Source organism: Bos indicus x Bos taurus, chromosome 1 (assembly GCF_003369695.1).
Source record: "Bos indicus x Bos taurus breed Angus x Brahman F1 hybrid chromosome 1, Bos_hybrid_MaternalHap_v2.0, whole genome shotgun sequence".
NCBI classification, from domain to species: Eukaryota; Metazoa; Chordata; class Mammalia; order Artiodactyla; family Bovidae; genus Bos; species Bos indicus x Bos taurus.
In genome coordinates, this window is record NC_040076.1 from 65,528,776 (window position 1) to 65,556,497 (window position 27,722).

Here is a 27,722-nt window from a genome sequence, read left to right on the forward strand (position 1 = left end):
TCCCATTTGTTTATTTTTGCTTTTATTTCCAATATTCTGGGAGGTGGGTCATAGAGGATCCTGCTGTGATGTATGTTGGAGAGTGTTTTGCCTATGTTCTCCTCTAAGAGTTTTATAGTTTCTGGTCTTACGTTTAGATCTTTAATCCATTTGGAGTTTAGTTTTGTGTATGGTGTTAGAAAGTGTTCTAGTTTCATTCTTTTACAAGTGGTTGACCAATTTTCCCAGCACCACTTGTTAAAGAGATTGTCTTTAATCCATCGTATATTCTTGCCTCCTTTGTCAAAGATAAGGTGTCCATCTCTGGGCTTTCTATTTTGTTCCATTGATCTATATTTCTGTCTTTGTGCCAGTACCATACTGTCTTGATGACTGTGGCTTTGTAGTAGAGCCTGAAGTCAGGCAGGTTGATTCCTCCAGTTCCATTCTTCTTTCTCAAGATAGCTTTGGCTATTCGAGGCTTTTTGTATTTCCATACAAATTGTGAAATTATTTGTTCTAGCTCTGTGAAGAATACTGTTGGTAGCTTGATAGGGATTGCATTGAATCTGTAAATTGCTTTGGGTAGTATACTCATTTTCACTATATTGATTCTTCCAATCCATGAACATGGTATATTTCTCCATTAGTGTCCTCTTTGATTTCTTTCACCAGTGTTTTATAGTTTTCTATATATAGGTCTTTAGTTTCTTTAGGTAGATATATTCCTAAGTATTTTATTCTTTTTGTTGCAATGGTGAATGGAATTGTTTCCTTAATTTCTCTATTTTCTCATTATTAGTGTATAGGAATGCAAGGGATTTCTGTGTGTTGATTTTATATGCTGCAACTTTACTATATTCATTGATTAGTTCTAATAATTTTCTGGTGGAGTCTTTAGGGTTTTCTATGTAGAGGATCATGTCATTTGCAAACAGTGAGAGTTTTACTTCTTCTTTTCCAATTTAGATTCCTTTTATTTCTTTTTCTGCTCTGATTGCTGTGGCCAAAACTTCCAAAACTATTTTGAATAGTAATGGTGAAACTGGGCACCCTTGTCTTGTTCCTGACTTTAGAGGAAAGGCTTTCAATTTTTCACCATTGAGGATAATGTTTGCTGTGGGTTTGTCATATATGGTTTTTATTATGTTGAGATATGTTCCTTCTATTCCTGCTTTCTGGAGAGTTTTTATCATAAATGGATGTTGAATTTTGTCAAAGGCTTTCTCTGCATCTATTGAGATAATCATATGGTTTTTATTTTTCAACTTGTTAATGTGGTGTGTTACACTGATTGATTTGCGGATATTGAAGAATCTTTGCATCCCTGGGATAAAGTCCACTTGGTCATGGTGTATGATCTTTTTAATGTGTTGTTGGATTCTGATTGCTAGAATTTTGTTAAGGATTTTTGCATCTGTGTTCATCAGTGGTATTGGCCTGTAGTTTTCTTTTTTTGTGGCATCTTTGTCAGGTTTTGGTATTAGGGTGATGGTGGCCTCATAGAATGAGTTTGGAAGTTTACCTTCCTCTGCAATTTTCTGGAAGAGTTTGAGTAGGATAGGTGTTATATCTTCTCTAAATTTTTGGTAGAATTCAGCTGTGAAGCCATCAAAAAGCCTGGGCTTTTGTTTGCTGGAATATTTCTGATTACAGTTTCAATTTCCGAGCTTGTGATAGGTCTGTTAAGATTTCCTATTTCTTCCTGGTCCAGTTTTGGAAAGTTGTACTTTTCTAAGAATTTGTCCATTTATTTCTTCCATGTTGTCCATTTTATTGGCATATAATTGCTGATAGTAGTCTCTTATGATCCTTTGTATTTCTGTGTTGTCTGTTGTGATCTCTCCATTTTCATTTCTAATTTTATTGATTTGATTTTTCTCCCTGTATTTCTTGATGAGTCTGGCTAATGGTTTGTCAATTTTATTTATCCTTTCAAAGAACCAGCTTTTGGCTTTGTTGATTTTTGCTATGGTCTCTTTTGTTTCTTTTGCATTTATTTCTGCCCTAATTTTTAAGATTTCTTTCCTTCAGCTATCCCTGGGGTTCTTTATTTCTTCCTTTTCTAGTTGCTTTAGGTGTAGAGTTAGGTTATTTATTTGACTTTTTTCTTGTTTCTTGAGGTATGCCTGTATTGCTATGAACTTTCCCCTTAGGACGGCTTTTACAGTGTCCCACACGTTTTGCGTTGTTGTGTTTTCATTTTCATTCATTTCTATGCAATTTTTTCTTTTTTGATTTCTTCTGTGATTTGTTGGTTATTCAGCAGTGTGTTGTTCAGCCTCCATATGTTGGAATTTTTAATAGTTTTTCTCCTGTAATTGACATCTAATCTTACTGCATTGTGGTCAGAAAAGATGCTTGGAATGATTTCAATTTTTTTGAATTTACCAAGGCTAGATTTATGGCCCAGGATGTGATGTATCCTGGAAAAGATTCCGTGTGCGCTTGAGAAAAAGGTGAAATTCATTGTTTTGGGATGAAATGTCCTATAGATATCAATTAGGTCTAACTGGTCTATTGTATCGTTTAAAATTTGTGTTTCCTTGTTAATTTTCTGTTTAGTTGATCTAGCCATAGGTGTGAGTGGGGTATTAAAGTCTCCCACTATTATTGTGTTATTGTTAATTTCTCCTTTCATATTTGTTAGCATATGTCTTACATATTGCGGTGCTCCTATGTTGGCTCATATATATTTATAATTGTTGTATCTTCTTCTTGGATTGATCCTTTGATCATTATGTAGTGACCGTCTTTGTCTCTTTTCACAGCCTTTGTTTTAAAGTCTATTTTATCTGATATGAGTATTGCTACTCCTGCTTTCTTTTGGTCTCTATTTGCATGGAAAATCTTTTTCCAGCCCTTCACTTTCAGTCTGTATGTGTCCCCTGTTTTGAGGTGGGTCTCTTGTAGACAACATATGCAGGGGTCTTGTTTTTGTGATGAAAACTATTTAAACAACTTTTTGGTTATTATATAGTCAGCATAAGATTAGCAAATGTCCCTTTGATAATGTGTGGTACTATATACAATACAATATGGAAAAGAACAGGGATTCTTATACAGTGAGTTCTAGAAACAAGTAGATTCTTCAGTTTAGCAGATGGATAGAAGTGAATTATTTAGTGAAGCATATATTCTCAAGGAATTTGGTACAATAAAAGTGTCTAGTTGCTTTAAAAATTTTTTGGAGAATATTTTCAGTCTGGTCTTATTGAAAAATGCTTCATAGCAACACACATTTTCTTTTATATACATATGCTGGAGATACAGATATTTAAGAAAAGAAAAATGAAAAGTTATGAAAATATTTAATAACTTTATGACAGCTATAATATTTTATGATCATCTTAGCTCCTGCCGGGGTCCAGCCCCGGTGGATCCAGGGAATTCGAAGCGGGGACGGCGTCGGCGAGGATCAGGAAACATCTGCTTAATTAAACTTTAATTAAGGATATAAAGAGTAATAGAATAAGGATAGCTCAGTGAGGAAATTCAGTGGAGAAAAGAGGCTGAATAATTCAGCCAGGAGGTGAGAGAAAGAATGACATGGGGAGACCAACTTTCGGTGAACAAGGCCCGCACTTTATTTTCCAAAGTAGTTTTTATACCTTAAGTTATGCATAGAGGATAATCGGGAAGGGGGTAGAGTCATGCAGTAAGCCAGGCTTTCTTCCTGCAAACTTATCATATGCAAAAGTTTAGATGATTTGCATCATCTTATGGCCCGGAGGCCTGTTAACATTTTAAGACCCTTTCTTCAGAAAACTTATTGTCTCTAAAGGTGATAAGTCAAGCGCCACCCTCCAAAAGCATTAGATAAAGTTGCATTCCTATACAGCAAAGGTGTGGTGGGCTACAACAAGAAAAAGAATTAATTCAAGGGTCCCAGGTTACAAACGTTAAAGCTACTATTTACACCAATTATAGTAATCAATACACTGCCAGGGACACAGCAGGTAAGGGATATGGAGACTTAGCAGCAAACATTGGCCCAACAAGTGAAACACCCTTCACCAATACAATTTCTAATCAATCTTTTAACTGCTCAAAGGAATCTGTATTTAGACAGTTTAAAACGTGCCTCTCATAGTTGGGAGGCTCTGAGCAATCACATGTGGCCGGAAAAACCTATTCAGGCAGGCTAGAGGATTTCCAAAGGAGTTTGTAGGTTGAAACACTGTCACACCTAGGAATTATTAACTGGAGCTGTAAGCTAACTTTTTTCAGAGAGAGGTAGTGGGGGACAGCCCTCCTTAAAGTCTGAGGTGTAGGTGAAAGCACAAAGCAGAAAGTAGGCAGACTCTGGTTTTGGGGGTAGATGCTCGAGAATTTCCAGGGAGACTCCTGAGGCTTGATCCCGCCTTTGCGTATGCCAAGCATCCTTCCTCATGACCTTTGCCATGGGCGGAGCTCGCTCCCCTCTATTATCTAACTGTCGGAGAAGGCAATGGCACCCCACTCCAGTACTCTTGCTTGGAGAATCCCATGGATGGAGGAGCCTGTTAGGTTGCAGTCCATGGGGTTGCTAAGAGTCGGACACGACTGAGCGACTTCACTTTCGCTTTTCACTTTCATGCATTGGAGAAGGAAATGGCAACCCACTCTGGTGTTCTTGCCTGGAGAATCCCGGGGACGGAAGAGCCTGTTGGGCTGCCGTCTATGGGGCCGCACAGAGTCGGACACGACTGAAGTGACTTAGTATAGCATTATCTAACTGTAACTTGCAGTTAACAGAAATTAAAAAGTTTGTTCCAAGTTAGTTTTACAAGCTAAATAAAATTGGCTTACCCTAGGTTAAAGTGAGAAGATCACATTTCTTTCTGGTGAATTGTTTTCCCCTTGCATGTAGTTTTCTCCGTCTTCTTGTTATAACCCTTTTATACAGAAACACCATTAATATAGACTTTTCGTGTTGCCTTCCACTCTTCTGGGCTTGCCACTGTCACATTTCATTTTATATTGAAATTTGCTTCTATTTCTTAGTGATTTGGGACCCCACATGCCTACTGGTTAATATGATAAACTAATATTGTCTAACATTCTAATAGTAGTAATTTAGAGTTCGGGAGCCAACCATAAATGATGTTCTTTTGAGTCCGTGAGCACCTTTCCCCTGACCATCCTCACTGCCTTTTCCCCATCTCACCTCAACATCTTCAGACTGATTCATTCATAATTTTAACAGTGAGAATCTACATCAAGTAAAAGGGAAATAGAATAGTAAATTTGTTGGGTGAAATATTTTGGGGCAGAAAAGGCTTTTGCTCTGACAGTTATTGTCTGTAATCCCTACCAAGTCCTATCCTGTGACATTGTGTCATCCTAAAGAACTCTGTCTCATTTGTTTTCCTTTGTAGTGAACCATTCATAATATTTTCTGGTGGACTGTCCTATGACAAAGCTTGCAGAAGACCAAGTTTAACTATCATGCATGGAAAAGCAATTACAGTGCTTGAAATGGATCATCCTATTGTTGAATTTCTAACTTTATGTGAAACACCCTATCCAAATGGTAAGTAACTAAAATGAAGTGATGTTGAAAATAATTTTTGAAATGATAAGTTCCTAACAAAATTAAGCTTAAATATTTTTAGTTTTGGCAGCTGACATCTACTGTGATACAACACTGTGAGCTACAGGTGCTGGAGCAGGCTCTGCAACTGTACCTACTTGACAGACTGGAAGTAAGACAAATGTAGTGCAACAGTGCTGGAGTTTCAGGTTCTAATATCAGGTAAGTGCTTTAAACTTTGATAAGGATGGTGGAAGCTGAGCTGGGAGGGTCCGATCGGGGTCCGGGGTGAAATCACTTGGAGAAACTGAGGTCTCCTAATAGCCTCTCCTGGACCAGCTCCACCCATCCCATTCCTGTGCCAATCAAAGTTAAAGCACTTACCTGATATCAGTGATCTGTAACTCTGGCGGTGCTGCATCTGTTTCACATCTGACTTTGCTTCAGATGGAACTGCAGCACCTGTGATTACTCTGGGATTGCTGATGTGTGGTTAGTGATTTATTCCAATTTTGAGAAAAATTAGTCTTTGAGAGGAGAGGTACTTAGGTATTTTTATCATCCCAAATATAAAGACTTTTTATAAACATAAAATCTAGTCTAAACTTACATGCAAACTGTATAATGGAATCTAATGATGAAAATATATCTTAATGAAATCTAAAAATTGAGATGGATGAAATGCAAAAGGGAAATATGAGTTTATGATTAAAAAAATGTATATATATATACACACACACATATATATTACTATATTTTCAGGAGGGAAAATATAGATGTAGAGGAAGAACATTGTACTTGGAGACAGAATATTTGAGTTTATGAATTATCTCTGTCACTTACTAGCCATGTGACCTTGGACAAATCACTTCATATTTATCATTTGTAGAAAAAAATATAATATTGACTCCACATGATTATTAGAAGGCCAGAGGGACTCGTCTTGTATAAAGAGTTTTATTATAAATGTATTAATTTGTTTTAAATTACTGAGTTTCATGTTTAAAACCTAGAATAAAGTGATATGAAATAAAAACCAATGTGGCACTTTATTCCGAGTTGCCAGTGGCAGACAAATTACCTGTGTTGTTAATTAACCACAAATATTTATTGGATGCTTCTATGGCCTCAGTATAACAAGAACTTGGTGAGGAAATGGATGAAGTATGAAACCGATCTCTGATATCAAATTGCAGATAATCTGGCCACAAAAGGAAGATAATTATGACTTAAGCTTAAAACATATTACACCTTAATTAAGTGCAGAGTTATGAGTCAGAGTTTAAATAATGTGCTAATTTATAGTTTAGTCAGGTACTTGATGACTGAAATATTGCATGAAATATTCATGCAAAGCTTATAGAAAATGTAGGATCTAGGTAGGGCTTGAAGAATGACTTGGGCCTTGAAAATGATATTGAATAAAGGTTTTAGAAATTGTGAATTTGCTAGAGTGGGATCAATTCAGAGAAAAGATTGAAAGCCTTTTGTAGATATTTGGAAATAAGGAACTAGAGGAATTTGGAGGAAATATCAAGTGAAAGAAAGCAATGTTTTAGTGTGTGGGTTTGAAGAGAGAGACTTCAAACTTTGGATTTGAAATCTAAAACTTTGGATTCCAACTGGGGAGGCTTTGTGATAGTATGCATTAAAATGATCAAGCTATGACATCTTGATCTGCTGCTTATAAGTGAAAAATGAAAACCCATTGAATTTGGTCAACAGTTGGATTAGGGAGTGATATGAGTCAAAGATAACATTTTAGGAATAGTGGTTTTATAAGCAGTAATAACAGTTCTTGGGAGTAGAAAAAGATAAATTTGAGTCAGTACAGTTGTTTAGAGCATAAAAAAGAGAGGGAGGAGGTCTTTATTATGATGATTCAAAAATAAATAGTATAGATGCTCTTTGAAGTTATGAGAATGAATGATAAATGAACAAAGAAAGAAAGAACAGAGGACCAAAAACTTAGGTTAGGAAAATGCCTTCTTCAATAAAGAAGGTGTGCATGCCAGCAATAGAAACTGAAAATATATGGTTTTCAAAGAACAAACACTATATGTATATATATATATTTCTGCACATCAGTAGAGATGTTAGGACAATTTCTAGTAATGTTAAATTATAAATGTACTGTAACCAAGTCTAATTACTGCCAAACCATGTATATTACTTTGCTTTTCAGAGAAATGGTAATGAGGATGGAACTTTTTATGTATTAGGAGCTAGGAGAAATTTCACTGGACTCAGTAAAATATAAGTGTATTTTATTAACTATTTCTGATTAAAGCAATAGTACATGAAAATGCCAGAAAAGAACCCTACAGTATGCCACAGTATATAATGAAAACTTTCTCATTGCCCTTTCAGAGGCAACCACTGTTACTAAGTTTCTTGTGTGTTCTCCCACAAATAATGTATGCATATGCTTATTTATGTATATATACATTATCTCTTTTGTAAGATGACAGCATACTCTGTTCTCACACTCTTCACTTAACAGTATATAGTATTTTAATTATGATTCCATATTAGCAAATATGGAACTATAATCTTCTGTATAGCCACATAGTGATACATGTTAAGGATATATTAAACAAAATATATTAACAGTTTTTAATATTGCTGAATCATTTGTGACATCTGACAATTCAACCTATTTCTCAAAGTACAGAAATGCCTAATCCTCTTACCTCACAGGGCTTTGCCCAGAGTAATTAACCAATAATACTCAGAATTTTTCAATTTCACATCTATATTTAATTGTATCTGGTCTTCTGCAAATGTCATAAATAATGCATTTCTCTTCAGAGAAGTAGTAATTATGATAAAACTTTTCAACTTTCTTGTTGGGAGCTAGGGTTAAAAGGCTGAGCCTGTTCAAAAGCAACCAATCTAATGAATAAAGTAATACAGTTGGCATCTAGTGAGTACCTACTATAAGCCAGGCTTTGCATTAAACATCTTTGAAAGTGAAAGTGTTAGTCTCTCAGTTGTATCTGACTCTCTGCAACCCCATGGCTGTAGCCCACTATGCCCCTCTGTCCATGGAATTCTCCAGGCACGAGTACTAGAGTGGGTTGCCATTTCCTTCTCCAGGGGATCTTCCCGACCAGGAACCGAAACTGGTCTCCTGCATTGCAGGTAGATTCTTTACCATCTGAGCCACCACGGAAGCTCATTAAATATATAAAGATGCATATTAAATATCTTTATATACATCTAATCTTTATAAGTCTAAGGTAGTTATTATTTTGCCATTTCAATGTATAAAGAAATTGAAAATCAAAAAAGTTGACTAATTTGTCTCTGGTCAAACTGTTAAATAGACACAAATTGAAGCTAACACTGACTCAAGGGAAATCTTTTTATTCAGTGGTTACCACACATAGTACACCAAGTACTTCTACAAAGGTGAAATTTTTGCTACCAGTTTTTATTATTTGAAAATAAACCATAATCTACAACAGGTGTACTACTATAAAAATAATAATTTATTTATGACTTTTACTCATTCATACCAGTGTCTCACCTATTTTATTTTTGTAGCCATTGCTTCCCAACCAGTGAATTTCCTAGAGAGGGTTGAGAAGACAAAGAGGAAACTAGTGGTATTCTTTAAGCTGATAAACAAAACCCCAAGCCCCAAGAGTATTGAAATAATGTTGCAAACTTAAAAAAACTCTAAAGGTGAAGGGGGAAATGCCTCAGTTTGAAAAAAGTTTGAGTAGTAAATAATATAAGAACTGTATACTGTTGTATAAATTTTCACCCAAACAAAGGCAGACTCCTAAGTTTGGGTTTTTTTGTGTGATTTTTTTTTCCTAGTTTTTCTCTCATAGCCTGTGGCTTAAAAAATAAATACAAACAGGTTCTATAGCTTCTCAGGACTAGAAGGGCTATGAAGATCATATATTTTACTTTACTGTTCAAGACTTGAGTCCTCTTGAATCCAGAATTCCTGCCAAGTGCTTGTTGAGTTTAGGAATAACTCTTAAACTAGCCAAAGGGAGAAAGGGAGGGTTGAATTTTAAGAACTTGAAAATCCTAGGCTATCCTCAGATTCTGTTATTTTGAAATATACTTGGCCACATAGTATGTGGTCTTTAAGCACTGTTAAATCACATTGAATTGAAAGTAATCTTTTTAGTATAAGGAGTGTTGCTCTCATAGGGAGGTGAGTATGTATCATATGTTAGAGAAGCAAAACTATTTCTTTAGCATATCTCTCTGTAGGCATGAAATCAGATCTGGAATGGAAGGTTGTGGAAGGCTAAGATAAATGTGAAATGGAGGTGACAGACTCACTCTCTTCAAATAATCTACTACTATCATGATTATTGAGATATATTTAACTTTATGTTCTGCAGCTTCTAATTTTTTCCTTGCTCTCTATAATGGTCTTAAATATTGTTTGAGAAACACAACATATATTTTTTTTAATATGCTCTTTATTATTTCTTACTTTGGCTTATATTTTGGTCTTCTCAAATCATTTAAAATAACATTTGTACAGGAGATAAAGGAAACACAAGTGTGGTGATTTTATAAACATTTTATAAAATGTTAAACATGAAAACTTTTCCATTTTTTTCTACTTGTAGAATTTCAGGAACCTTATGCTGTTGCAGTACTCCTGGAGAAAGATCTCATTGTAGTTGATCTGACACAAAGCAAGTAAGTTGTCCATGAACAGATTAACACTAACTAAACTCTATTTATTGAAATTGAAATTTAGGAGGACATTATAGGTAATTTGGCATTAGAATTCTTTAGGTGGTAAATATTCTTTATGTGGAATATTGTTTTTTTTAGAATTACATAAATATAATTTGGTTCAATAATGAAAACTAAACCAGGAGAGTTTAGGGGACACTGAAAATTTTGCAAGATATTTTAAAGGCAGTCTCTAATGTTTAGAAAGAGGCATTTGGAGACTCAGGACACATAAAATGGATCTCATTTCTGCCATTTCCCTAAGCAAAAACAATTGTTATAAAATCTTGCAGGAAGTACTGTCTGGCCATCTGCTGACCCTTTCAAAGGAAAATTCATGTGATAAAAGTATTATTGGACTACTGTGGCAGACAATATAGATGATCAGGATCTGGAAGGAAGAGAAGATAGATACCTTTTTATACTTTCTTTCTTTCATTATGTTGTGGGCAATGGAAACAAATATAAAGTATCGCTGTTAGAGTGGCACTCCCCACTACTTTACATGGACAGTAAAAGTAGACCTGACTTTGATAAACCCTGTCTTCCTGGTACATATTGTCATTATCAATGATGATAGGCATGAAGCTCATTTTCTCTCATCCTATGTTCTAGATACTCTGATCATTTTTTAGTTCCTTACATTTACAGAGCTTTTGTACATTCTCCCTCTTCTGCATGGAATAATTTTCTATTCCTTTTTCTCCTTATTAACATCTGTAAGAATCTCAACTCAGATATCATTTCCTCATGTAAAGAAAATCTTTTGTTACCTATATAATTTGGTCAAATATCCTATTAAAGGGCTGTCTTAGACCCATGTTCCTGTCCTTCATAGCTTTGACACAATGAAAATTTTCACTTGTTATTATTTTAAAGATTGTTTCCCTACTAGACTATAGGCCTCGTGAAAAACAAGCTTTGTCTCCACATGAAGTAGGTCCTTAATAAATTGTTGTTGAATGATGTACAATCTGAGTTTTACTTTCAATGTAGTTTGTAAGTGTAAGAGCCAAAGTTCTTTTTTGTGATCATTTGCATCATATAATATTTCAGTATTTTGAAAGGGAATAGAATCGGTCCATAATATCACCATAATTGCATTCTGCCTAGCTACTTTGTCAACATAAAACTGAGTAAATTTTGTGTCGAAGTATGGCTTTATGCCTCTTTCTCTTAAGTTCTAATACAGGTTTTATTAAAATACACTTTTCTAACCTCACTTGTCTATACTTTAATACTCACATTCTTTAGTATATATTTACTGTTTTTAAGACTTTTTATTGTGGTAAAATATAACATAAAATTACTATTTTTATACATTGATTCTTATGCTTTCAGCATACTTACTTTATGTAAGTATGTGAACTGACATTTTGTTTGCATGTTCTTATCTAATATTTTGCCTTCTTCAGCACTCGGTTTTAAAATCTATGCGACTTTCCCATTTTGTTGTCTAATACAAGAAGTTTAATGTGTCAGAAATTGAACATGTTCTCTTTCCCTCCAAATAGTTATCCTTTAGCCATGTTTAATGTTAAGTTGTAGCTTTGTCCTCCTTTCCAAATAAATTTATTCCTTCCTTCTTTTCCATTTAATCCTCTACATGAAAGCAAGCACTAGAACTTAACATTTTTTTCCTCTTCTTGGTTTCTTGGATTTACATTTCTACAACAATTTACACTTCACATGTAAATTTTATCACATATTTCAGCTATTCTTTCTTAAATAGCTAAAGAAAGCTATGGCCATATGACAAAGTTATTTTCCCCAAGCATTTTCATGATATTGTTCACTTTCTCAGGAGTCTATCATTGTAACCTCTTGCTGTTATCAAATCCCGGGTTGTAGATCTGATCTTTAAGATGATCTACTTATTTTACTTCTAATTCTTCAACATCAAAAATATTGATAATTTCTACTCTAAAACAGGGAATCTCAGATCAGTTTAACCTACTTGCCATTTATTAAACTTAACCTCTTTTGTACATGATTTTCCATATACTACTACTACTAACTGGGAAACCATTAAAATTGAAGGGAAGAGAGAACCCCTGTCAACATACACATAGACACACATACCATACTCCTCTGAAGTTTGAACCAAGTTTCTGATTAAGTTTCTTTAATATAGGGAAAATTATTTTTAATAGTCCTCCCCCCATCCCAAAGCACATTGTATCAGAAGTAACAGTCACACAGGCTGAGAACAGATGCAGCATATATAAACTCAATTCCATCTACCACAGTGCCTGGTATATTCAGTACAAAAGAAATACACAATATATTGTGGCTCTAAGAGTTCTTAATTTGGTTCCATACTGATATCCCTTTTTAAAATGGTAATTGGCTTGAGGATATAAAACTTACTACACCCATATGTCTGCATGCCCACTTTGCTTTCTGATTTACATAGGAAATGACCTTAAACATGTATAATCACACATGTACCTACATAGTACACACATCTTTCAATTACTCCCTATAAAAGTACAAAATGAAAATACCTACCTATGTATTATGTGCCTTGGAAAGCATGTAAAATTTACTGATATTTTAATACTGTTATAAACATATAGATAAAACTATACATAAATAAAGTACCTAGTTGATACATTTTAATAAACTAAGTCAACTTTCTGCATCTTTTCAATTTAATATAATTTAGCTTATGTATATTAGAAAGTAATATTGCTGTGGAATTTTGGAATTACAAGAAAGAAAATGAGTTTATTCAAGTAAAATTCTACCAGTATTAATAGTACATTTTATAAATATATTTTTTTAAAGAGAATTCTTGTTCAGGTGATAATTGTTTATAATGCTTAAAAAATTATGTGAAATGTATAATCAATATTTAGAAGGTTTTAGGATTTGTTTATAAAAGTTATTTCATTTTTATATCAAATTTTATATTACAAAATGATACTAATATATTATCTTTGTCTATTAGCTTTCCAATCTTTGAAAATCCATATCCCATGGACATTCATGAATCACCAGTTACGTGCACAGCGTACTTTGCTGACTGCCCACCAGATTTGATTCTAGTGCTCTACTCTATAGGAGTCAAGCATAAAAAACAAGGATACAGTAATAAGGTAAAAGCAACAATTAGAAAAATATTTTCCTGTATTCATATCCATATCATATGATCATACTTTTTATTTTTTTTTTCCTATGGAACGTCAGAAAATGACTTGAACTCAATTTTTTTCAAGTCATAAGCTTGTACACTAAAAAAGACAATTTCTGAAAGCCAAATTATCTAAATGCTACATAGCTTTAAGTCTACAATAATATGAATTTTTTATATATTAAGTATACAATTATATACTAAGATATAATTACCTATCATGTATATTTAGTATGTGTGTACTGAGTCACTTCAGTCTTGTCCAACTCTTTGTAACCCTATGGACTGTAGCCTGCCAGGCTCCTCTGTCTATGGGGATTCCCCAGGCAAGAATACTGGAGTGGGTTGCCATTCCCTTCTCCAGGGGATCTTCCTGACCCAGGGATCAAACCCGTGTCTCATGCAGCTCCTGCCTTGCAGGCGAATTCTTTACCACTGAGCTACCAGGGAAGCCTATACTAAGTGAATGTTTAAACTAACATATGTTTGAGTAATAGGATGTTACTTTAGATTAATTTAGGTGAAAGACTATAGTTTTAAGAAATTCAAGTCAAATCTCTCTAGTTATTATTAATCAGTGGTTACTAAGACATAATTATCAAAAGTCATTTGTTAAATAACTTCCTAGAATTCCATTTTGTTATATTTAACTACAGGTTTGCAATGCCTACAATTTTAATAGACTCCCCATTATAATTTTGTTATTTGCAGAGGACTGTTCAGATGGACAACTCCAGGGGACACAGTTTACATACTGCTTTGTATTAAATGGCACCACAACAGTTTGGGAGTACATAGACTATATGGAAAATGTAGCAACACTGTATTTGTATGGTTAAAAATGCTTCTTTGCATTTTTAGATGAATGGTAATATTTATTAAAATCTATGTTTTTAAAGGATATTAAGTTATGCACTTGGAATTATTCAATGAAAGAATTAAAAGATAGCTACAAATTTCATTCTTCATTACTTAACAGCTATTTTAAGTGAAACTTTTACTCTTCTTTTAAAATATTTTTATTTTGAATTTCCAAGTCATTTAAATTAAAAAAATTAAAGCTTATGATTTCTTCCTGTGTAATCTATTTAGGAGTGGCCAATCAGTGGAGGAGCTTGGAACCTTGGCACACAAACATATCCAGAAATCATTATTACTGGGTAAGTGGTTGTGATTTATGAGTTTATCAATTTATCATCAAAAATATTTCATTGAATATTCACACTTTTCCATAATTGTGCTCTAGTAATGCTGACAGTTTAAATAAAAATATAAGACACAGCTTCTGTCCAAAGATTATAACCTTTATAGAAGAGTCAAACCATTGAAAAACATAGATATACAACAATAAATAAGTATAGATTATAAGACTAGAGGAAGGTCAAAGATAGAAAAATCATGAAAAATTAGTGAAGAATTTCTGTAGAATTCATAGACTTATTAGCCTTGGAAAGGTCCTTATCAGTATCTCTTGACTCCTTCCAAATCTAGGAATCACTGCTCTGTATCCCCATTAGGTGGTTATTCAAAACTTATAGCACCAGAAATCTTATTACTTCCGATAGCAGTCTACTTCATGCTCTAATATTAGGAATAAAAATAGAAACATAGCAATACACAAGATAAGATTTAAAAGATAATAAGGGACTCTGTGGATAGAGAATAGATTTAATTTTCCCTATTCTTCCCACTAAGTACAACTAAACCCCCTGGATATTATGTGTTTAAAAACATAATATGATTGAAAAAGATGAAGAGAAGTCACACTGGCTAGGGCCCCAAAGACCCAAGGAATGACATGGAGGTGAGTTTCCTGGCTTTTGTTTTTGTCTCATATATCCAAGAATTGGAACTGAAAAAGCTTGCAACCTGGAACTTCCAGTGGGCACAAACCTGAAAGGCCCAACAAAAGCTAGCTCTCTCTAGCTAAAAGATGAGGAAAGGGGCGGCCTATCAAGACAGAAGATTTTTAGAAAATAATCTTTTTACTGCAGCTAACCACCACAGGAAAAAACTGTGGCCCCACCCCAACCCATTTTATCTAAGATTGAATAGGGAGCCTGGACTTCCACCTTCATCAGGCCACAACAGTGTACCTCAACTTACCCCAGTTCAGTCTCTGAGACTGAGCATAAGTCTGAGTAGGGAGCTGGGACTTTTAACTCTGCTGAGTGGTAATGAAACTCATCACCTGTGGTGACAGAGATCATATGGGGAGACAGAAGCTCCAGCACTGCCCAGCAGTAATGAGGAGCCATATACCCTCCTCTTTTTGTGTCAGTGGAAGTCCACTGGGAAAGGAGAAAAGAACAGGGCTGAAACAGTTCATAAGAAAATAATGATGAAAACTTCTCAAATTTGGGAAGAGACATGAACCGAGAGATTGCAGTAGGTGGGTGAGTCACAAGAAGTCTACAAGATACATGATAGTCAAAATACTGAAAACTAAATTACAAGGGGAAAAAATCATTAAAACAGCAAAAGAGAAATGACACTTTTACCAACAGGGCAAAATTAATTTGAATGAAGGCAGATTTCCCACTAGAAAACATGGAGACCAGAGGAAACCTGCATCTTTCAAGTGCAGAAAGAAAAGAACTGGAAACTTAGAGTCTTATACCCAGCAAAAATATCTTCTAGAAATTAGAAATTGATACATTCTAAGATGAAGGAAACTAAGAATTTGTTTGTATCAGACCTATCAAAAAGAATCCCAAAAGGAAGTTCTCTAAACAGAAAGCAAATGATAAATGAAGGAACCTTGGATTATGAGGAAGGAAGCCCACAGTAAGTAAAAATCTGGGCAAATACAATAGGCTTTTTTGCTTTTGAGTTTTTAAAATTATATTTGATGATTGAAGAAAATATTATGGTTACATTGTTTGATGTGGTTCTGCATATGTACAGAGGATATATTTAAGACAATTATAAATGGGCAAGGGTAAATTGGTATAAAGAAAGATAAAAGTTTTTATGTGCTAAGTTGCTTCCGTCATGTCCACCTGTGTGTGACCCTATGGACTGTAGCCTGCCAGGCTCCTCTGTCCAGGGATTCTTCAGGCATGAATACTGGAGTAGGTTGCCATGCCTTCCTCCAGGGGATCTTCCCAACCCAGGGATCGAACCTGCATCTCTTACATCTCCTGCCTTCACAGGCAGGTTCTTTACCAGTAGCACCCCTACCTACCTTAAAATGGTAGTATGATAACATCAGTAGACTATGATAAGTTAAATGAATATACAGTGCAGTACCTAATGCAACCCTGTTTGTTTTTTTTTTTTTAAAAACTGGGCTAATAGATATACTCAAAACATTACTGACTCATAAAAATTGATGTACTAAAATAATTCAAATAGCCCATAGGAAAGAAGGTGAAAAAACAGTGACAATAAAAGAGGAAAAAACAAAAGAAAAAAATATTGAACTTTTAAGGCTTAAATGTAAATGGTCTAAATACATTAGTTCAAATGCATTGATTGGCAGAGTGGATTAAAAAATATAACCAAACTGTATCACTCACTTCAAATATAATAATATCACCAGGTTAAGAGAAAAAGGACAGAAAAATACTTCATAAAAGAGTCAGTGGAGAGTGACATCAGCAAGAAGTCAAAATAAGTAACCCCAGACCTTGTTCTCCCACAGACATACAGATTTAACAACAATATATGGTCTAAAACCCTTTATGAAAACTCTAGAAAGCAGTTAGAAAATCATAGTACCCCAGGGGAGCTCAAAGCCAGGAACAGCCACTCTGAAATGGGTGAGAATAATCATTGTATTTTAGCTGTGTCAGCTCCCCCCACAAATTGGCACAGCTCATGTTCAAGGAGGAATCTTAATGAATAAGAAGGGTTGTGGAATAGCCTGTGTATCCAGTGTTCCTGCTTTTCAAGGGACTTCCAAAGAGACTATTTTTTATCTCCCCTCAGTCAGAATACTGATGGAATCTGGATGCCTGGGTATCCACAGAAAACAAGAGAGAGCTCAGTGGCTTGTTGAAATGCCAAGAAACTTGCAGTACTACAGACATAATAGATGGAGCAAGAGAGTGCAAGCTCCTGAAAAAGAAACCAGCAAACCTCTATAGTTTGGAAATTATACACACAATCCCAGAGAAGATGCATCCCTACTGAAGTTTTGAGAGACCCCAAAGAGCTTGGTGAAGGTCTTCCCCTGTATAAAGCCAGTTGATAACAAGTGGCTGTATTTTCAAATGCTAAATTCACAACATAAAATAACAAGGCACATAAAAAAATAGGCAAACACAGCCCAATCAAAGGAACAAAAAACATGTCTAGAAACTGACCCTAAAGAATTTGATATCTGTGATTACATGACAATTCAAAATAACTGTCTCAAAGAAACTCAATGCATGACCAGAGAACACAGGCAGACATCTAAACAAAATAATGAAAATGATGCATGAGTGAAATTAAAATATTAACAGAGAGAGAGAAACTATTAAAAGAACCAGAAATAAAGTTTTAAGTGAAAGAATATAATGACTGAATTGAAGATTTTACTGAAGGGGATCAATAGCAGATTTAATCAGAAGAAAGAACCAGCAAACTTGAAGACAGACCATAAGAAATACTGAGTGAGAGGGATAAAGTTAAAAGAATGGGACAGAGGAATTATTTGAAAAACGTTGGCTAAAAACTTCTCAAATCTGAGGAAGTAAATGGACTTCCATATTCATTGGATATGTATCAGAATACTCTAGTGAGGATGAACGCAAGGTGGACAACACTGAGACATTATAAACAAATTGACAAAGACAGTCTTAAAAGCAGCAACAGAAAAGCTACTCATTATGTGTACAAAAACTTACATGAGATTATCATTGGATTTCTCAGCAGACATATATAGGCTAGAAGGGAGTAGGATGATATATTTAAAGTGCATTAAGAATAAAAGAAAAAACAGCCATGAACACTGTATCTGGGAAACTGTACTTCAAAAATGAAGGAGAAATAAAGGCCTTCCAAGATAAACAGAGGGCTTCCCTGATAGCTTAGTTGGTAAAGAATCTACCTGCAATGCAGGAGACCCTGGTTCAATTCCTGGGTCAGGAAGCTACCTTGGAGAAGGGAAAGGCTACCCACTCCAGTATTCTGGCCTGGAGAATTCCATGGACTGTATAGTCTATGGGGTCACAAAGAGTCAGACACGACTGAGCAACTTTCACTTTCACTAAGATAAACAAGAACTGAAACCATTTATTAGCAGTACACTTGCTTCACAAGGATTGCTAAAGGGAGTCCTTTGAGTTGAATGAACGTTAGACAACAAAATGAAAGCATATGAAAATATAAAGCTCTCTGGTGAAAGTAAATACATAGACAAAAACAGAATCCTGTAACACTGTAGTGGTGGTGAATCACTTTAAATTCAGGTGCTTTTTCTTTGTTTATTGAGATGATAATGGTTTTCCTTTTTCAATCTGACAGTATAAAGAAATATATATGGTGATTGATTTTTAAGAATGTTTAACTGGCATCGCATTTCTGGGATAAACCACACTTAGTTTTATGATATATTATCCTTATGCTTTTTAAATTAGATTTGCTAATATTTTGTTGACAGGTTTTTTTTTTTTTTTCTTACATCTATGCTCAAGGGGTATTGGTCTGTCATTTTAATTTCTTGCCATACTTCTCCCTGGCTTTGGTGTCAGGATACACCTGACCTCATGAAATGCATTGGGAAGTATTCTATACTCTGTGGCTCAGTGGTAAAGAATCCACATGCAATGCAGGAGACCTGAATGTGATCCGTGGGTCTAGAAGATTCCCTGGAGAAGGGATAGGCTATCCACACCAGTATTCTTGCTTGGAGAATCCCATGGACAGAGGCAGGCTACAGTCCATGGGGTCACTAATAGTAATTCAAGTTTTTATACAGTTTGAACAATTATGATTTTTTAATTGACCATACTTAATGCTAATTTATTTCTTATCTAGGCATGCAGATGGATCAATCAAGTTTTGGGATGCATCTGCAAGTAAGTTTTTCCTTCTATTATAGAAAAAAACTTGGTTAGTATTTACTCATAGCCATTTACCACTTTTTAGTTTGGACAGTTAACTTTTTAGATAACATATTTAGCATACACATATGGTTGTGTTACCAAAATGCATTTCCTGTAATACTAAATCAGTTTAAAGTATTATTTCCACTTTACTTTTTTTCTATGATATAGGAAAGAACTGAAATCACTCTTTATTAGCAACCTATTATATTTATAAGAGGTAAGGTACACTGAAAAAATGTACCTAATTATTCATATGTCCGAGTAACTCTGCCCAAGGAATTTCCTTCACTTCTTCACGCTGTGGTCTTGGAAAAGTGCTTTCATCCTACTAGTCTTTTTTTTTCCTTTGCTGCTTGTCTACCAAGTGCCTGAGAATCAAAGGAAATAATTTGATAAATGTAAATTTTCTTTTGAAATCTTGAGAATTACATAATTTAAGGATAGAAAGTAATCTGCTCAACGTTGAAGGACGTGCAAAAATATTTAAGACTTGACTATACCCATAACATACCCTTCAGAACATTTATAGGGCAAACAATATGGTAAGAACTCTAAATGTAGTACAACCCAAGTTCTGTTTGATATTGGAAACAGGAGATTTATTTGAACCAGGTAGATTCAGGAAGGTATTTTAATGGGGTAACATCTAGTGTGAATTTTGGAAGATAAGATTTTGATAGGACTAGGAGGAGAGAATAAGTGAGTAATGTCTCTTAACTTTGTGAGATGAGTAATCATCAAGATGGAGGTAACTCTTTGGAAATAAGAATACAGGAGAGTTTTGGAGGTTTGGGTTTTGTTGGAACACCAGGAAATTCAAGTAAAAATGTCCATCAGTTAGGAAGAACAGTCAAAAATGGTATGTAATGAAGAAGCAGCATTAAAGTGATACCTTAAGCTATAGAAGTAAACTGAGAAAGACTGTGATAAACAGAAAAGCAGAGGGAAGAAAGTTGAATATTAATGACAGTCTTAGTCTGCAAGCTAGAGTCCTTTAGCAGTGGAACAAAACAATCAGCAAAGGAAAATTATTGAAAGATTTAAAACCATGAATTCTGAGGCCTCTTTCTGACCTCACAATAAAGAACAGTTTCAAGGAGAAATTCCAAAGGATGACAGATTTTTTATTTTGATGAACCTTTTCATGTAAATCTGAGTTTGTTCCATGAACACAATTAATTGCACAGTGATATCTTTGCTCATTTCATACCACCTCAAAGTTACTCCTTATCTTTTAAAATGTGAGAAGACAATTTAACACTCTAATGACTTAAGTGCATGCCACCCTGAACGCATACATGATAATATTTTAGGAAGTTAATTTCTAAATAAAGTATTTTTATTACACTCAGAACATATGTTGCAAAAGTTTGCAACATGTTTAATATTTTTACTGTAATCCATTATAACAGCATATCTTCAAACCAGTGGCTGTTATTGGAGAAATATCAGTTAGTTTGCCAATTTTGTGGGATAGGGTCCAGTACAGGAAATGAAGTTATATTTAATTTGAATAGATATGTGTACTGTTGACCCTTGAACAACATGGGAGTCAGTCAGATTGGTTATACCAACCCTCTACACAGTCAACCCTCTACCCATAACTTACAGCTGGGGCATAATTTATAGTTGGCTCTCACATACAGTGTTCCTCTGTATCTGTGATTCAGTCATCCTCAGATTGTGTAGTACTGTACTATTTACTACTGAAAATAATATGAGAATAACTGGACCCATGCATTTCAAACCTGTATTGTTCAAAGATCAGCTGTATTCATCTTCAGTTGCTGAGTAAGCAAGGAGAGATAAGAAAGCCTTCCTCAGTGATCAATGCAAAGAAATAGAGGAAAATGACAGAATGGGAAAGACTAGAGATCTCTTCAAGAAAATTAGAGATACCAAGGGAACATTCCATGCAAAGATGGGCACAATTAATGACAAAAATGATATGGACCTAACAAAAGCAGAAGATATTAAGAAGAGGTGGCAAGAATACACAGAAGAACTATACAAAAAAGATCTTCATGACCCAGACAACCATGATGATGTGATCTAGTTCACTCACCTAGAACCAGACATTCTGGAGTGAGAAGTCAAGTCGGCTTTATGAAGCATCATCACTACGAATAAAGCAGATGGAGATAATGGAATTCCAATTGAGCTATTTCAAACCCTAAAGATGATGCTGTGAAAATGCTGCACTCAGTATGCCAGCAAATTTAGAAAACTCAGCAGTGGCCGCAGGACTGGAAAAGGTCAGTTTTCATTCCAATCCTAAAGAAAGGCAATGCCAAAGAATGTTCAAACTATGGCACAATTGCACTCATTTTACACACTAGCAAAGTAATACTCAAAATTCTCCAAGTCAGGCTTCAACACTAAGTGAACCGTGAACTCCCAGATGTTCAAGCTGGATTTAAAAAAGGCAGAGGAACCAGAGATCAAATTGCCAACATCTGTTGGAGCATAGAAAAAGCATGAGAACTGCAGAGAAACATCTACTTCTGTCTTATTGACTACGCTGAAGCCTTTGACTGTGTGGATCACAACAAACTGTGGGAAACTCTTCAAGAGATGGGGATACCAGATCACCTTACCTGCCTCCTGAGAAATCTGTATGCAGGTCAAGAAGCATCAGTTAGAACTGGACATGCAACAATAGACTGGTTCCAAATTGGGAAAGCAGTACAAAGGCTGTATATTGTCACCATGCTTATTTAACTTATATACAGAGTGCATCACACAAAATGCCGGGTTGGATGAAGCATAAGCTGGAATAAAGATTGTGAGCGAAATATCAATAACCTCAGATATACAGATGATACCACCCTTATGAGAGAAAATGAAGCGAAACTAAGTGAAAGAGGAAAGTGATGATGAAAGTGAAAGAGAAAAGTGAAAAAACTAGCTTAAAACTCAACATTCAAAAAACCAGTCCCATCGCTTCATGGCAAATAGATGGGGAAACAATGGAAACAGTGACAGACTTTATTTTCTTGGGCTCCAAGTCACTGCAGATGGTGACTACAGCCATGAAATTAAAAGACACTTGCTCCTTGGAAGAAACGCTATGACAAAACTAGATAGTATATTAAACAGCAGAGACATTGCTGACAAAGGTCTGTCTAGTCAAAGCTATGGTTTTTCTAGTAGTTATATGTGGATGTGAGAGTGGAACTATAAAAAGTATGAATGCCAAAGAATTGATGCTTTTGAACTGTGGTGTTGGAGAAGACTCTTGAGAGTCCCTTGGACAGCAAGGAGATCAATCAATCCTAAAGGAAATCAATCCTTAATATTCACTGGAAGGACTGATACTGAAGCTCCAATACTTTGGCCACCTGATTCTAAGAGCTGACTCATTAGAAAAGACCCTGTTGCTGGGAAAGATTGAAGGCAGGAGAAGAAGGAGACGACAGAGAGACGAGATGGTTGGATGGCATGCCGACTCAATGGACATGAGTTTGAGCCAGCTCCAGGAGATGGTAAGGGACAGGGAGGCCTGCCGTGGGGTCGCAAAGAGTTGGACATGACTGACTGACTGAACACAGCAAATTACCACAAGTTAGCAGTTTAAAACAATACCCATAAATTGCTTCACAGTTTCTGTGTCATGAATCTGGGTCAGGTTATTTGGGTTCTTTGCTCACGTCTAAGAGACTACAGTTGAGGTGTTGGCTAGTCTGCAGCTCAGAGTTCTCTTCTAAGCTCATGTAATTGTTGGCAGAATTCATTTTCTTGCAGCTTTAAAACTCATGTGATTTGTTTCTTCAAAGGAATGTGTCTCTAACTTCAGTCCCTCTTTTAAAGGGCTCACCAGATTCTTTTGGGGCTACTTAGGATAATCTCTGTTGGTTAACTCAAAGTCAAATAATTATGTCTGTAGTATTCTTTATTATTTCCATGTCATATCAAGCTAACAGAAAAATCACAAAAATGTACTATGAAGTGTTATAGAGCCTTCAGCAAGATTACCCAAATTTCAGTGTATACATGTGTTCCCTTCACCCACCCTTCTACCATATGCATGCTCTCAATCTAGCACTTGCTCGCACCCTTTCTCTTTTGCCTCCATTTTCTTACACACATACACACACAAACATATACATGTACATAGCTTTTTGTAACCATTTGAGAGCAAGCTACAAATATGATGTTCTTCTTAACAGTACATGCTCCCCTAAATACTTCAGTGTGTATTTCTTACAAACAAGGGCACTGTTTTATGAAATGAAATTATAGTTATCAAAATCAGGAGTTTAATATTAATATAATGCTATTATCTAACTTCCAGATCTTACTCAGTTTAGCCAATTGTTCCAATAATATCTCATTTAGTAAAAGAAAATTGCAAAACTAATTATATAAAGTTTAAAAATAAAATAAAATTTAAAAAAATAATTAAAAAATAAATAAAAGGAATCTAAAAGACTAAAAAAAAAAAAGAAAATCTCAGATTATTTGTTGGATTTTAGTAGTCTAGAGTTTTCTTTAGTCTGGCATGGTTACTAAGTATTTCATGATTGGCATTTTTAGTTCAGGCCAGTTCTTTTGTATAATCTCTTTCATTTTGAATCTGACTAATGTTTCTCATGATTGTTTCAGATTGTGCACTTTTGGCAGGAACTCCCAGATTTTTAGAAATTTTCTCAAGAATCCTTTTTAAGATCAGAGATCTTAATATTGTGGATCTATCATCCAGTTCTAAAATGGAGATATATTCCTCCAAGTAAATATTCCTGAAAACAATTCACAGACCAGACTTTTTAGAAATTATAACTGACTGTTTCCTAACACAGAGCCACTCAGAAATGACCTTTCTAAAATAATCTAGATCATTCTCAATATTGCTAACTGGTAAATTACAAGTATTTCACATCTGAAAGAATGTCTAAAAATTTGTTGAGAGGAATAAACTCTTGAGTAGCATCATCCAACAATCAAAAGGGAAAACAGTGATAAAAAGAAGTATGGAAAGAGTAACAAGGAAACTTACATTACCATATGTAAAATAGATCGCCAAGGGGAGTTTGCTGTATGGCTCAGGAAACTCAACCAGGAACTCTGTATCAACCTAGAGGGGTGGGATGGGGAGGGAGACGGGAGGGAAGTTCAAAAGGGAGGGGATATATGTATACCAATGGCTGATTCATGTTAAGGTTTGATAGAAAAGAACAAAATTCTGCAAAGCAATTATACTTCAATTAAAATTTTTTTAAGAAAGGACTTCTCAATCTTGGGAAAGAAGTAGATTCAGTAGTTTCATTATAAACTTCCTGAGCTCAAGTATTTTATCAACAAACAAGATAGAAATACTTCACGGGACTTTTCTGAGGAACACATGAGACAATGCACATAAAGTCCTACATGCTCTTTGGTATACAATATATGTTCAGTAAATGTTTATTTTTTTCCCTATAGTCTTTCTCCAGCTAAACAGTACTGATATGAGAGCATAACTGAATAATTCCTCGTTAAAATGTAGTTAATTTTGTTTACTTGGATTTTAATTTTTGTGATGTAACAGATATATTGAAAAGGCTTCAACAAATGAAAGAATTAAGTGCAAATTAGAAGATAACTATGATTCAATATCTTATAGTAACTCTGCAGATGCTATACAAGCTAAAAACTTCAAAAGTGTTTGAAAAACAGAAGGTAGGAGAAGGAAAACAAACATGTGAGATTGTAGAGGAAGACCCATATGCCATTCAGATGATCTACTGGTGTCCAGAGAGCAGAATATTCTGTGTATCAGGAGTCTCTGCATATGTCATAATTTATAAATTCAGCAGACATGAAATTACAACAGAAATAGTGGTAAGTCATTTAAAAATTAACTTTTACACTTCAAGTTATTAAAAGAAAACAATTATCATAGATTCTGACTAGTGCTTGGTATGGTTTTAAGCCATCAAGAGTACAGTATTTGGTCAGTTATCCAATTCATAGAATTTGTAATTGTTTTTGTTACTTACTATGTTAAAAAATAATTTGGTTTAAAATGACAAAATTGGCTATCAAAATTTAGTATTATTAAATAGGATAGACTATGCCTATAGGTTTTATATAGACAGTCATTGATTTATTTTATGTATAAATGTCAAATTAATGCAAGTTTTATCCTATATCTTTGTTAAATTTTTTAGGTTGTCCTTTTTGTCAATTAACTGCCATAAATGACTATCAACTACAGTAAGATTACTTTGATCTTTTAAATAGCAACATTTTTTATAGGGTGGAAATAATTATGGGGCTGCTTTACCTCATATTAATTTTTAAACATAATGAAATAGTTTAATTATTCAAAATAATGATGCTCTTAAGGGATAGGTTAAATCTAAATAAAGGCACCTGTGTATAATGGGTCTTTTCTACCCACTCCATTTTATCAGAAAATAAAGACTTTCTATTAAAGGCCTAAATATAACTGCTTTTACCTTAGGGAATAAAATTAAACATGGCTCTTAGAGTATAGTAGTTAAATCCCAGACATTGGAGTCAGATAAGCCTAGCTTTTAATTCTGGCTTTACCAGTGAATACCTGTGTGGCTAAACAGTCACAAGACCCCATTAGTCAGTAGTATAGTCTGGGTAAAGACTCAGCTTCATCACTCATATAATTTCCTATATAAATAAAATAGAAAAATAGAAAGTAGTGATAAACTAGAAATTGTAATGCCATTTTCATAGGGTTTTGTGATATTATGTAGTCATTAACACAGTATCTAAGTGTAGTATGCACTTGATAATTGTTATTGCCACCAGAGGATTTAAGTGTTAAGATAATTATGAAAATAATTTGGATAATATTGCTGTATTCAGTACTCCATAATTTTATTTTTTTTAAGCAATTGTTTTCAATGTCAAAAATGCTTATTTTTACAATGAAAGACAATGTTTGTGTTATAAAATTGATTTTTTTGAAGCATTGAATGTAGTCAAAATTTTTAAACATTCTTAGCTTTAAAGAAAGGGTTTTGGATTACCTTTTTATTCCAATTTAAATTATATTTTTCTCATTAAGCAATTCTGACCAAGCTAATGAAATTATATAAGAACTAAACTAATAAAATATGCAGTTTATTTTGGAAAATTATACTGAATTCATTCAAAGTCAGGATTGAATGAATTTTTTAAAGCTAAAAAGTTTTGTACAAATAACAATTTTTAAGGGTGTTGTGTGTATGTAAATACACATTCACATCCAATTTAGTTTCTTTCATTGGACTAACCAGACCAATTTCTCCTTTTATTTTATCATATGTGGAATTGTAATTTATACTTTATCTTAAGGAATATTTATTATATAGAAAATTTATCTCCACCGGTATTTTTCTTATAATTCTAAAGAATTAAACACATTTTACATTTTTTGTGAATGCCATTGAATATTTTATGTAATTTACTATTTAATTCAGTTTAGGGTATCTCTACTATTGAAATTGAACTAGTTAATCTGAACAAATAATAATTACCAAAAAATGCCAGATATTTTAATATGATCATCATTATTATTATTATGACAACCTAGACTAAATCAAAACTTGATTTTTCTTTTTTTAAGTCATTAGAGGTACGACTGCAGTATGATATTGAAGATATTATTACCCCAGAACCAGAAACAAGTCCTCCATTTCCAGATCTTTCATCCCAGCTTCCTTCAAGGAGTCTTTCTGGGAGCACTAACACTGTGGCTAGTGAAGGAGTAACAAAGGACAGTATCCCATGCCTCAAGTAAGAGTTGCTGCCAAATTTTAAAATAACTTTACATGTTAATTGTGTAATTCTTTGAAACTTGGCAAATGAAATATCCTCTTTTATTAAGTGGTTGTCAAGTGGTCTACAGTCCACCAAGAGGTACCTTGGTCTTTTTAAGGACTATCTATGAAAAGAGCCCAGTATTTTTATTCTTCATTAATAATTAATACATTTCCTTCCCTGAAGGACCCTAAAGAAAACACAGCTTTGATAGAGAAGGCTACAGGTGGAGCAAATTTAGAGAGCAAGAACAGGAATTCAGGTTTTGAATATGTTGAACTCAAGTTGGGTTGTAGATTAATGGTCATAGTTCTTATTGTCATGCATTATAACTTACCCATATGTAACAAATATTGTGTAAGAAAAATAATTAAATAATAAAAATAATTTAAAATACTACTATCAAAAGAGAAAAGGAACTCATGAAGTCCAGTGAAGTTCTAGATCTGACTGACTGAAAAGCTACTTCAAGGAAAGGTTAAGAAATCACAAGTGGCTTGGCGTATTTTGAGAAAGCTAGAACATATTGTTTACCTGCATAATGTCCTCAGTGCCTGGTATGGTATATTTCTGTAGG

General features: G+C 34.4%; 1 protein-coding gene across 1 annotated transcript in view; it reads left to right on the top strand.

The window, feature by feature from the left end:
* Positions 1-27,722, top strand: part of STXBP5L (syntaxin binding protein 5 like) — a 306,548-nt gene that overhangs the window by 158,116 nt on the left and 120,710 nt on the right. Inside the window, 7 exon segments of the mRNA XM_027531120.1 lie at positions 5,340-5,494; positions 10,099-10,171; positions 13,164-13,311; positions 14,439-14,506; positions 19,314-19,354; positions 24,987-25,204; positions 26,952-27,121. Coding sequence (XP_027386921.1) covers positions 5,340-5,494; positions 10,099-10,171; positions 13,164-13,311; positions 14,439-14,506; positions 19,314-19,354; positions 24,987-25,204; positions 26,952-27,121 — 873 coding nt within the window.